General features: G+C 33.4%; 1 protein-coding gene and 3 pseudogenes across 1 annotated transcript; all 4 read right to left on the bottom strand.

The window, feature by feature from the left end:
* Window positions 1–310: 310 nt before the first annotated feature.
* LOC150030089 (uncharacterized) lies at window positions 311–1,676 on the bottom strand (annotated as a pseudogene).
* A 151-nt stretch (window positions 1,677–1,827) lies between these two features.
* On the bottom strand, window positions 1,828–2,576 carry LOC150030088 (uncharacterized; annotated as a pseudogene).
* A 126-nt stretch (window positions 2,577–2,702) lies between these two features.
* LOC150030087 (uncharacterized) lies at window positions 2,703–7,883 on the bottom strand (annotated as a pseudogene).
* Window positions 7,884–9,219: 1,336 nt separating this feature from the next.
* On the bottom strand, window positions 9,220–9,993 carry LOC150030086 (uncharacterized). Its single transcript, XM_090310080.1, has one exon. The coding sequence runs from the start codon at window positions 9,991–9,993 to the stop codon at window positions 9,220–9,222; it is 774 nt and encodes a 257-aa protein (XP_090166206.1).
* Window positions 9,994–12,908: the final 2,915 nt, after the last annotated feature.

Below are 12,908 nucleotides of genomic sequence, written 5' to 3'. Positions count from 1 at the left end.
TTTTGGTCATAATATCCCTCATATACCTCATGACGTAGTATCCACATTTGGTGCTCCCAACTTGTAGAGGAAATTACAGAGAAAAAAACTAGTAAATAAGAATGAAATAATCCTTACGCACTAGATGTCTACTTAATATGATGAATAAATAGTCATTGTTAATTTATATTTGCCTTTACTATTCTCCACGACTTTTTTTAATATTCTTTTGAGATTGAAACATTGCAATTGCTTTATTTGTCAAGAAATAACAAAAAATTCTAAAATAAAGTACACTTTAAAACAAACACTACAAATGAAAAATGTTAACTTACGTGTCAGTTATATATCTTATATTTACCTGTGATGTTGTCCTTATTGAGCCTAAGTAATACATAATATCATCATATTCATTTATAGCAAGTAGTGCCCAACGACCACTAGTTAATAAAATATAATTAGTATTTTTATTGCTAATGAAAATTGATAAAAAAAAAAAGTGTTTTAACTCACCTAGGATTAAAAGGAGCAAGAACTATTTGGTTTGCTTATGAGACCATCACTATACTACACAGGTTTCGTGTTTTAACTTCCTGAGAGTTATGTCCAGAGGAAATGAGAGATGGATCTACAAAAGTATATTGTGAACTTTCCTTTGAATCAATAAAGGATGAGTGCAAGTACCTACAAAAGATTTATAACATAAATATAGACGACCAAAATTGGAAAGAAACGTCAGAACTTAAGTCTACAAAAGTAATAACATTACTTACGCCATGTAAGCCACAAAAGTCATTGTCTTGACTTCATCCATGTTACAAAAGTTAATTATGTCCTCTCGCAGGACACAACTCTTTCAACTGATGCCAAAAAGTTCAACGGGAAGTAGTAAAGAAATACCAGACTCTTTGGCCATCACCTTCTCAGTATATCTAAGAATGGATTTCAAAGATATCGGAAGAACTGATGTTGAGTGACTAACTTCTTTTTTCTTTGTCATTTCCATTGAAGATTTTTCCTAATGCAGCAAAATCATAGCAACAAAAGTATATAAAGCAGAAAAACTAGACATTTGATGAGCTTAATGATTTTATTAGTGTCACTTACTTTAAAGATTTTAAATCTTCTGCGTTGCAATTTACATTCACCTTTATCTTGTCTCTTCGTTTCTATGAGGACTTAATCTCCTCCACCTTAATTTTATCTTTCTGTTTCTTTTCATATGTAGTCTTCATCTTGTTTTTTTTTTTTTTTTTTTGTTTATCTTGAGATTCGATCTTATCTGCTAAAAATTGCTTGGAGCAACTTTCATGTCCAAAAAATGTTGTAGAAGATGACATTTGAAGATGAGCTTCTAATTCCCTAAGACATTGACGAAGTGCTTCATTCTCACTTACAATTTCCTTGTTTTCATCCTTCCAATGTTTAGATTTCTATTTCACTGTATGAAAGTAAGCCGTTGGAGTAACAAAACCACCAACCCCATGCACAAGCCCGTGCCTTTCTTGAGTACCCAAAGCTCGTATTAAGATATCATTGGGAGAGTGATATTTGTGGCACAATGGATCTGTATTATTCTTTGAGATCTCATCCTAGAAACAAATAAAATTTAATATAATTAAGTTATATGTTATATACTTCATGTAAATTTAATACTTATCTTACTATTCGATTGATGACTTCTTGACCATCTTCATTATCGTATTCTCATTTCTTATTAACTCGAGCCTTCTTCCACAAGTTAGCTCGATTGAAATCATTTTCAATTGAAGATACTTTCTTCTACACTCTAATGAAGAAAAAAAATTAGATATTGTTATAGGAATCGTGAGAATATATACTAAATTCTTACCATCTCTTCAACAACATTCGATGATTGTACTTATTCTTAGATCGACGTTCTTGTTGTAAGCGTCTTTTTTCCTATACAAACGTAATGATTATTAGTAGGGAATAATATAAAAAATATTTATAAAATTAAATTAATAATATACCTGAAACTTTACACACAATCTCGATCTTATAAACTCTTCCCAATAACTTTGATCAATAAATTAATACTTTCTTGGTGGATTTATTAGAAGTTGAGGTTCATCTTTAAATGGCATAATTTATTGTTGTTAACCAATTCTTAAACTGACGAAAAGCTATGCCTACAGTTTTCATAATGTTCTTCCTAGATCTTGTATCAATTACAAAGGCGACCTAAACATCGAAAAGTTAGTGAAAACATTACATATACATCTACAATATTATCAAGATAAAAAGTTGAATATATGAACCTCAACTGTATTACATATCTTATTTCTCAACTCAGTAGGCACACGTTTCCAAGATGTATATATAATAGGTACATGATAATGCGTAGAGGACCCAGTGAAAGACTTTAACTTAGCTCAATTTTCACCACTGGGTACGCCATCTTCATTGTATTCCACAAACTTCTTTTCTCCCGCACTCCTAATATGTGTTACATCAAACATAATAGTAGCTCCCCGTTCTATCTTCTTTTGATTGGTGGTTTTATTTGACCTAACAACTACTATTTCTTTGTCACCAAGCTCTAAATCTTCGTCACCCGCTGTACTATGCTCCATCTGGTGTATAAATCAAAATTTTCAATCAAATTTAAGAAACAATTAGCATTGTATATATATTAAGCAAACAAAAAATAAAACGTGATTGATAAAAATTATAAATTTTAAAAAAAAACAATTATCATATTACACAATATATAACCTACCCATAAAATATGTAGCTATCCATGTGCCTTCCCAATTCGATCGTACATATGTTGACATGTTCTCATCCAAGTTATTATGTATATCAACATTCGACATATCATTGGGTATTCCTTGACAGTGTAATATTGTATCTCAAAGTTCATCGTCATTATATCTATTGGATTGTGTGTCCTAAAACTCGCAGTTGGTAAACTTAAACACATTCTATTATCAATAATGATGTTATTCAAACATTTCTTCAATAAAATTGTTATTGAATCTTTAAATTACATTCATAAAGTCTAAATTCAATAAACTAAGATCCATGGCTATTATATGAATACTTGAACTGTATGTAGAGACATAAAGATGTATCAAGTTTGAGTAAATAACCAAAATGGTCTATAGTATATGATTAAGGTTGGGTACCTTATTCTGGTGACACTATTGGATGCGGCCTACTCTGTAGCTATTACAAGTTGTTGTAAAGATACTGCAAACGAAGTGATCCAGATTCCTTCATGTATTGACATGAGGAGTGAGGGCGTCCTATGCAATGAGTTTGTATAAGATCGGATCAATAAATAAGTCACTCTTACTTTATAACGTTGTTTACTATTTAAAGACTGACTATTTCACTTAGATGACCTAGGTAACTCAATTTTAATCCCGAGCTAACTATGAACTTCTGTTTATTCAGGATTATCCTTAGATTTGCATGGGTAAGGGTTGTCTCTACCAGCTCAATAAGCCTCCCATTTCAGGGGTAAGACCGGGTAGATAGTTGGAGATATAGGGTACAGGATGGAATTCACGCCTACCCAATTAAGGGATACGAGAAAGGTTATTTCTTAAATATCGAATCTAGGTATTGAACAAGGGGTCCCACCCTCTCATTGGCCCGAAAGGGATCCGATTTAGTGTTTGGATCATAAACCAATTGTTCATTAGAGAATTAGTAGGAACTTAAGGAACAAGACGTAATATCGGGGGTAAAACAACATATTGACCAAGTTGTTAGTATGAACAACCTGTGAAGGGTCAACTTACTGGTTATAGTTATATCATATGGACACAAATATATTTACAGTGAGAAGAGTGCAACTATCGAGCTATAGTGGTGTGACTCGATAGTTAACGAATATTGATTAATTCAGTCTAAAGAGTTTAAGCCAATTAATCTTAATTGTTGGAGCTCATGGTATGTAGGTCCATAAGGTCCCTCTACTAGCTCGTAAAACACGAACATCTTGAACTGATAATTGAGTGAATTTGTAATGATATCATTTTGAATTGTTCAAATTGAATTTCAGTTTGAAAATGTTCAAATTGAAATTAGGGTTTGAATTTGAATAGGTTCAAATTCGAATTAGGGTTTGTATAATTATATATGATATAATTAAAAATTTAGTTTATTGAAATTAAATGAAATTGGAGAGTTTATAATATTTAAATATTGATTTAAATATTAATTACATGAATAAGATTCATGTTTAAAATTAGATATATGATTAATTTAATATTTGATTTTAAATTAATCAATTAATTAAATATGTTTAATTAATTAGAAATTCAAATTAATTCCAATTTTAATTCAACTTGAGAAATTGGATTTTGATTTAATTAAATTATGGATTTATTAAATCATTTTTTAATTAATTAAAAGAAACTGGAAATTTAAGAGTTCTGAAAAAAATGGAGAAAGTGGGTTTTTCCCACTTTCACCTCCATGCATGAAGTGTTCTTCATGCAATATCACACATCAATTTCCACTTGAGTCTGATCAAGCTGTTGGCATTCATGGCTGATGAAGTGCTTGCATGCTGAAAAGTGATAAAACACTCAGAATTGAAGTGGAAGAAGTAGTGCTTTGAGCTGAAGAAAGAATTTCTACACTCATCTTCTTCTTCCTCTCAAACCCAAAAAAATAACTTCACAAATTCACTCAAATTCGAGTTCCACCACTCAAATTCAAGGCTAAGAATAGTAGAGAAGATCTTGGTAGTTCGCGGTTGATTTGGAGTTGAATTTGAGTGAAAAGCAGCTTGGAATTGGAAGAATTCATCAAATGTATGAAACTTGAAACCCAACTTTTGATTTTATGAAATAACATGCTTCAGAAGTCAAATTAAATGTAATTAGAGTACTTATTGATTATGTTTGCTTCCATTGTATGCTTGTGTATTCCATTAATTGGTATCAAAATGTGATTTAAGCACTAAATTAACGTTAATTTGAGTTTTGGTGGGTGAATTTCCTAAATTGCATGTTATGGACTGTTATGGATGTTTTTCAGCTTTGGCATTAGATTTATCTTTGATTTCCAAGTTAAATTTATAATGGGCTCATGTTTAATGAGCTTATATGTGTGTTCTAGAGTCTGTAATTTATTTGGAGTCATTAGAGTCCGAATTAGGCTGTAGTTTGGAGATTGAAGCAAGCAAAGTCAAGGAGAAAATTCTGTAGAATGGCTTTTGTCCAGGCAGCATTGCAACGCTTCCTTTGAGCGTTGCAATGCTGTTCTTCGTGGCTACCCAGATCGTGGTGTTTTTCTCGCAGCGTCACAATGCTGGGATGCAGTATCACAACGTTGTTCATCCCAGCCAGCGAGATCAAACGAGATTTTGATCGAGCAAGCGAGATTTCAGTCGAGTAGCGAGTTTCAACCGTTGACCAAGCGAGGATTCGAGTCTGAACCAGTTTGACCGAATGACGATGAACGAGGAGGGTCGGTTCGACCGGTTTTCTTCAGTTTCGGTCCAGTTTAGCCTCAATCCGGTTTGGCTCAACCTTTTTTTGGATCGGCTCCACCCATTTTGATGCCCTGGAGGTTCAGTTTGAGTGGTTCAGGTCTAGTTTGGGTCGGTTCGAGCAGTTGTACACCAATTTGAAGCTGTTTTCTATCCTAATTTGTAATAGTTTAGTTATTATGCTTGCTTAGGATGCCAAAGTTGAACCATATCAGTATTTAAATAATTATGCATGTGATGTATGTTGTATTTAAATTTAAACATGTTTGTGCATATTGTATGCCATTTAGATTTAAAATCCCACCATAGGAAGCATGTTACATGCCTTATGTATATGTTATAAATTGTTATAATGTATAGAATAAATGTTTAGGGTTTCACTTATTTGATATAACTGTTATATTAAATTTGAATGCCTTTGATGTATGTTATGGATGTAAGAGCATGTCTGATTTTTATAAGTTGTTATAAATTTGAGTTAGACATTAAAATCCATGACAAAGATAAGTTGTATGCTCACGTAAGTTAATCACCTATTTTAATAAGTTAAAATAGGTCGACATCTTGTAAAACGTGGTTACAAACTCAATCGATATATAATCCTATCTAAGGTTGGAGGTACTTAAGTTGACGGTTTATTGATTATGTTTGCTTATTAATTAAAGTGCTTATTGATTCTCTTTGCTTCCGTTGCATGCTTGTGTATTCCATTAATATCTATCTTCAAAGTCCCTTTATGGTAGGGTAAGCACAATTAACCATCTAACATCACTTGGATCCTCAACATAAAATACTTGTCTTGCTTGGGTTGCTAGTATAAAAGAATTAGACTTGTGATCTATTCTATTTAAATCAACTAAGACAAAACCAAACTCATCGATTTTGATACCACTATTGTTCTCAACCCAATCACATCTAAACACAACAACATTAAACGTATGATAATTTAGTTCCCATATCTCTTGTATCACTCTATAAAAAGACATATCTCTAATGATGGGATTTTTATCTTTTGAACTAGACACTTGCATCATTTTTGCAACTAAACTAACTCCACTATTTTGTACACTTCGATCCTTATCACAATATTTTATGTGATACCGACATCCAATAATTACGTAACTGCCATATGTAATCACAAAAGGATGAGGACCATGAGTAATCCACCTCAAGTTATCTGAAACTTCAGTATTTCCCATTTCAAGCTCAGTTGTAACCTACCATGAGAATTTTCATTTTAACTCAGACATTAAAAAGTGTATGTAAATTAATAGGTTGAACATTTTTACATCTTCTCGTAGCCAAGATATAAAAGTCCGATTATGTTCCTCTTGAATCAATTTCTAATTTTTGGACTTATTTCGATGTTGCAATTGCAAAGCCATCATATGTTTTCTTTGAGTGAGCATTGAAACATAGCATAGTTAGATTTATATCATAAAACTAAATAAAAAAATAAAACTAAAATCATTGAAAAAACTTACTCTAAATATGGTTGCACATCAATTGTATTTTCCAAAACATACCGATGAGCATGATATAAAAGTTCTTGTTCAGGTTTGAAAGAAACTCCTTTGGACAATGGTCTATCAATATTTGAATTGTCTAAACAGTCTTGTGAATTATGAGTGCTAACCTCAATAGGATTTACTCCATACAGGAAATCAGAACAAAATTCAATGACTTCTTCTACTATATAATTTTCAACAATACAACTAGGGTTGGCAACGGGGTGGGGCGAGGCCGGGCATGCACTCCTCGTCCCCGTCCCCGTCTCCGTGGGGATTTATAATTCCCATCCTCGTCCCATTCCCAGTTTTGGAAAGTCGAGGTCGGGGTCGAGGAATCCCCATTCGGGGATCGAGTCCCTGCGGGAACAAAATCTCTGTTTATATTTATATTTTAAATTAATTGTTTATTTAAAATCAATTAAATTTTGGCATTTATATTCAAATTTTAGATATTAATATGACAAAGTAGTATTATTACTATTTTATTTATTTAAATTAATAATTAAAAATATTTTAGATTTAATAAAAAGTTTAATATAATTATATTATGAATACATTTAAAAAAGTAAAAAAAAAAAAAAGTAAAAAGAATAAACAGTAGCAGCTACTGATATATATATATATATATTATAAAATAATTATTAAAAAAATATTCGGGATGGGGCAGGGATATCGTTCCTGATCGGGGACCCATTTTTTATCTCCGGTTTGACCCCATCTCCGATCAAACTGGGGATTCTCCGCCCCGATCTGGGCGAGGACCCAACCCCATGGAGATTTTTGCCAACCCTAAATACAACATTCTGGACGATATCTATTTCTCATGGAGTTTTTAATGAATTTCATGAATAATTCAAAGGGATACATCCATCGTAGATATACAGGCCCAAAAAGTTTACATGTACTATGAGATGCACCATAATTGTCAAAAATGAAGGAGGAAAATACTTCTCCAATAAACATAATATAAGCGCAATATCTTCTTCCAACTTTTCTAATTGCTGCACATCTAGGACCTTGTTGCATACCGAATTGAAAAATATACACAATCGAGTCATGGCATACCGAACATATTTTGGTAGCACTGATCTTACCATGTAGGAAATAATTGTTGTAAGAACACATGACAATCATGAGATTTTAAACTAATAAGCTTTAAATCTGTCATCGACACAAGGTTTTTAACATTCAAAGAGTAACCTTCAGGAACCTCTATTCCTGACAATGTCTTTAAAACACAACTTTTTCTTCCTTTGTAAGAGTATAACACGTGGGAGGAATGAAGATTTTTTTGTCACCGCTAACAGGTGCAAGCTCTGGTCGAATTTTTAAATGAACTAAATCACGTCTAGCATTCAATCCATCTTTACTTTTCCCTGGAATATCAAGAAGCATACCTAAGATATTCATGCAAACATTTTTTTTCAATGTGCATCACATCTAAACAATGCCTGATATGAAGATCTTTCTAGTATGGCAGCTGAAAAAAAGAAGACAACCTGTTCCAACAAATCTTTGAACTTCCTTTTGTGGTTTGTTTTTATTATTCTTATTTCCATTAGGAAAATCAAGATCTTTGATTTTTAAATATATAGCCTCCCCAGACAATGGTTTTGAAATTGTACCAAGTTCATTTTGACCGTGAAACAATTATTTTGGTGTCAGTATGGATGATCGTGCTAGAAATCTTCGATGTCCAAGGTATGCCATTTTTTCCCCATATTTCAATCTTATAGAAGACGTATTGTCTCCAGAAATTGGACACTCCTTATACTCTTTCACACAACATCCACTTAGGTTACCATATGCAGGAAAATCGTTGATTGCCCACAACAAAACTAATCGTAAGTTGAATAGTTCTTCTTGATAAGCATCATAACATTCAACACCACTTTCCCATAAAAGTTTTAAATCTTCAATTAGTGGTGCTAAGTATGTGCCAATGTCGTTCCTTGGTTGTTTTGGACCCAAAATCAATATTGATAGCATCATGTACTTTCTTTTCATACACAACCATGATGGAAGATTATAAATAACAACCACTACTGGCCAACAACTATATTCATAACTCATTTTACCATATGGATATACTCCATCAGTTGACAATGCTAAACGAAGATTCCTAGGTTCAAAACCGAAGTTTGGCCATTTAGAGTCTACTAACTTCCAAGCTGGAAAGTCTGCTGGATGTCATAACTTACCATCTACAATTCTTTCATCAACGTGCCAAGTCAAGTTTTAGCACAATCAATACTTCTAAAAAGCCTTTTGAATCGTAGAATTGGTGGAAAGTACCATATCACTTTTGAAGGTATTTATTTTTTTTCCACATTTTGTATCATTCCCATTTTCCCACCTTGATTCACCACAATCAGGACATTCAATTGTATCCGCATATACTTTTCTATACAAACAAAAATCATTAGGGAATGTATGAATCTTCTCATATTCCATTCCTAGTGCACCTAAAGTTTTCTTTGCTTCATACATTGAATTTGGGAGCTCATTGCTAGTGGGCAAAAGTTCCTTTAAGGTTTTGAGTACTTCTGAAAAACTAGTATCACTCCATCCATGTCTAACTTTTAAATTATACAATTTGATTAATGTAGACAACTTAGTGTATTTTTTGCACCCTTCGTATAACGATTTTTCAGCATCATTAAGCAACTTCTCAAATCCATTCAGATCTCTTGAGTATTCCTCGTGAACAGCTTCAACCATTTCTTTTAAACTTCCAACATCAGTCTCTTCATACATATGAGTATCAATCTTATACGATTCTCCACAAAATGATGAGTTGGGAAGTTTTTCCTCATGCCAAAACCAAATTTTATAATTTTCATCAATCCCATTGACATATAAATGATCTCTAATATCCTTGCTACCATGCTTTTCACGATTCCCACATTTCAAATAAGAACAACGAATATATGAGCTATTTGTATTAGAAAATCCAAGTTTTATGAAGTTTTCCACTCCCAATTCATAATCTTTGGATAATCTACTCTTATGCATCCGTGATTTATCCATGATTATAAATCTAGTAAAAAAAGATGATAAATAATGATTAACTTCAAAAAAAATAAGTTGTGGAAAACAAACAAGTTCCCAATACATACAATTTGTCATTTCTAGCTCTACAACATTCTAACCTCAAGAAAGTAAGACCAAATCAGAGTACCTCAAGGCAAATTAGAGAATAAAGACAAACACATCTAAAAAAATTGAACCCAAGGCGTGCACGTGCTCTAATATGCTAAATATATATTAATTCCAATAACTAAAAATTGAACCCTATTTTGGCAAAGCATTACTTAGTTCATAAAGCCCTAACAAATTATACACATTGACATATCTAACTTTGGCAAGCATTTAATTAAAGAAAAGCCGCAAGTTCTTGCAAGTTCTCTAAAATTAAAGCCCTAACTTTGGGAAAGCATTGAATTAAAGTGACAATCCCAACTTTGGCAAGTTCTCTAAAATTCAATCTCATACAAGAATAATATGAAACAATAGTTTATTATGAGATCCAAGAATATACATGAGAGATTAAACCCTAACTTTAAAAGTTCAAGCCTTAAACCAAAAAAATCAAACCCTAACTTTGAAAGTTCATGCCTCAAACCAAGAAAATCGAGAATTAAACCTAATCTAAACAAGAAAATCAAGACTTAAATCCAATATAAACAAGAAAATCAAGATTAAGCCTTAACTTTGAAAGTTCATGCCTCAAATCGACTTACTCAATGAAGAATCTCTTCAAGATAGATGGAATAACAAAGATGCATCAAAGGGAAGTGAAAAACCAGATTTCGAGTGTATTGCGAATAAAATTGACTAAATCTGCTGGAACTTCTTTTCAATCTTTTTGATATCGTTGCAACACTGTTGAAAAGCACATAATTTTTCCGTCAAAACCCGTATCATTGCAACGCTATTGAGAGCTTTGCAATGCTGCATGCGTGAGGCACGCACGTTTTTCATTTTTTTTGTCAAAATACATAGTGTTACAACGGTACCCTGTATATTTTACAATTCTTGACGTTTTTAAAACGTCAAGAACCCATTAATTGATCTTGACATTTTTAAAACATCAAGTACTATATTTTTCAGGAAAAATGCACAACCCCCCTTTTTAAAATCAATTCTTGACCTTTTTTTTAAAAAAAAAATCACCTATTTCTTGACATTTTTTCATAAACATGTCAAGTATTTAAAATTGCAAACGTCAAGAAAGGTGGTTTTTCTTGTAGTGCTTGTTTGAACATTTCGATTTACATTAAGATCGTATTTTTAGTTTCACCGCACATTTACAAGCAATCCCTGAGTTTGACCCTAAATTTACCAGGACTCTGGTTGAATTTGCACTTGGATTCTACCAGATAAAACAAAGCGTTATAACCTCATAGATCTTACTCATTTCATCGCATGTTACGAACGCATCAAGTTTTTGGCACCGTTGTCGAGGATTGCAGTAATTAAGTGTGCTAAGACTATTGTTATTAATCTTTGCAGACCTCGAACTTCTGGAGTATTGAACCTTGACTACGAAAAGGGCACAAGCGCTATATGAGCGAAGGAAATACTCCTGAGCTCATATACGACCCAGAAATGGAGAGGACTTTTTACAAAAGACAGAGAGCCAACCGAAGAAGGCAACAAAACAGAGTTTCTAGGATGGCCAAACAACAAGGCCACCTAGAGGAACTACAAGTGGGAAACAATCATGATGAAGCACTTGCCATCCCTTTTTTTTTTTTTTTTTTTTTGCAAACGATCGCAATAGACACATTAGGGACTATGCGTCACCCAAGTTATATGATTTCTCTCTAGGAATCATGCGACCGCCTTGGACGGAACAAGATTCAAAATGAAGCCTGTAATGCTTCAAATGATTCAGATGGCAGGTCAATTCGGGGGAAGACGCGGTGAAGATCCCCACACACATCTGAGGAGTTTTATCGAAATATGCAACACCTTTGTATTTCCAAATATCACACCAGAGGATGTACGACTCACATTATTCCCATTTTCACTATGCGATGAAAGCTAGAAAATGGGCATACTAGCTTAAACTAGGAGAAATAATATCTTGGGAACAAGTAGTAGAAAAGTTCATGAAAAAGTATTTCCCACCAACGTAAAATGCAAAGAGAAAAAGGTTGATTACAAACTTTCAGCAGGAAGAATCTGAAATGCTCAGTGATGCGTGGGCAAGATTCAAATGATTAGTTAGGGATTGTCCACATAACGGACTTCCTAACTGTCTCAAGATTGAAATCGTTTATTATGGTTTGAACTTAGGATCATAGACTAACATGAATGCTACTGTAGTCAGAGTAATGAATACGACCAAGACTGGGGCGAGAGGCGGGCAAGTGAACGCAATTACCCAGATAAACAACAGAAGTTGTGTCCTTTGTGAGGAGCCTCATTCCTTTGAGGAGTGCCCGTGTAATCCACAATCTATCTACTTCATCAAGAACAATCCTTTTTCCAACACTTACAATCCTAGTTGGAGAAATCATCCCAATTTCTCTTGAGGTGGTAATCAGCAACAAGCACAAGCCAGCTCTCTCGGATATCAGCAAACAGCTAGTTCACCATAGCCATTAACATCATCTTCCTTAGAATACTTACTAAAGGAATACATACAAAAGAATGAAACTATTCTTCAAATCCAAGCAACATCCCTTTGTAATCTTGAAGTACAAATAGGACAGATCGCAGGCGAATTGAAGAACATGCCACAAGAAGCACTCTCAAGCACCACAGAGATTTTTCGCAACATGAGGGACAAGGGCAAGGAACAATGTCAGGCGGTGACATTACGGTGTGAACACATAACAACAGAGGTTGTAAGAAGAAAATTGCATGAAGAGTCTAAAGAGCAACAAGACAAAAAGCATGCGTCTAAAGAAGACATTCCCAAGGAAATACAAGGA

Source organism: Benincasa hispida, unplaced genomic scaffold (genome assembly GCF_027475165.1).
Source record: "Benincasa hispida cultivar pf3 unplaced genomic scaffold, pf3_genome.v1.1 HicScf59, whole genome shotgun sequence".
NCBI classification, from domain to species: Eukaryota; Viridiplantae; Streptophyta; class Magnoliopsida; order Cucurbitales; family Cucurbitaceae; genus Benincasa; species Benincasa hispida.
This window is presented reverse-complemented; position numbering and strand designations above follow the sequence as displayed.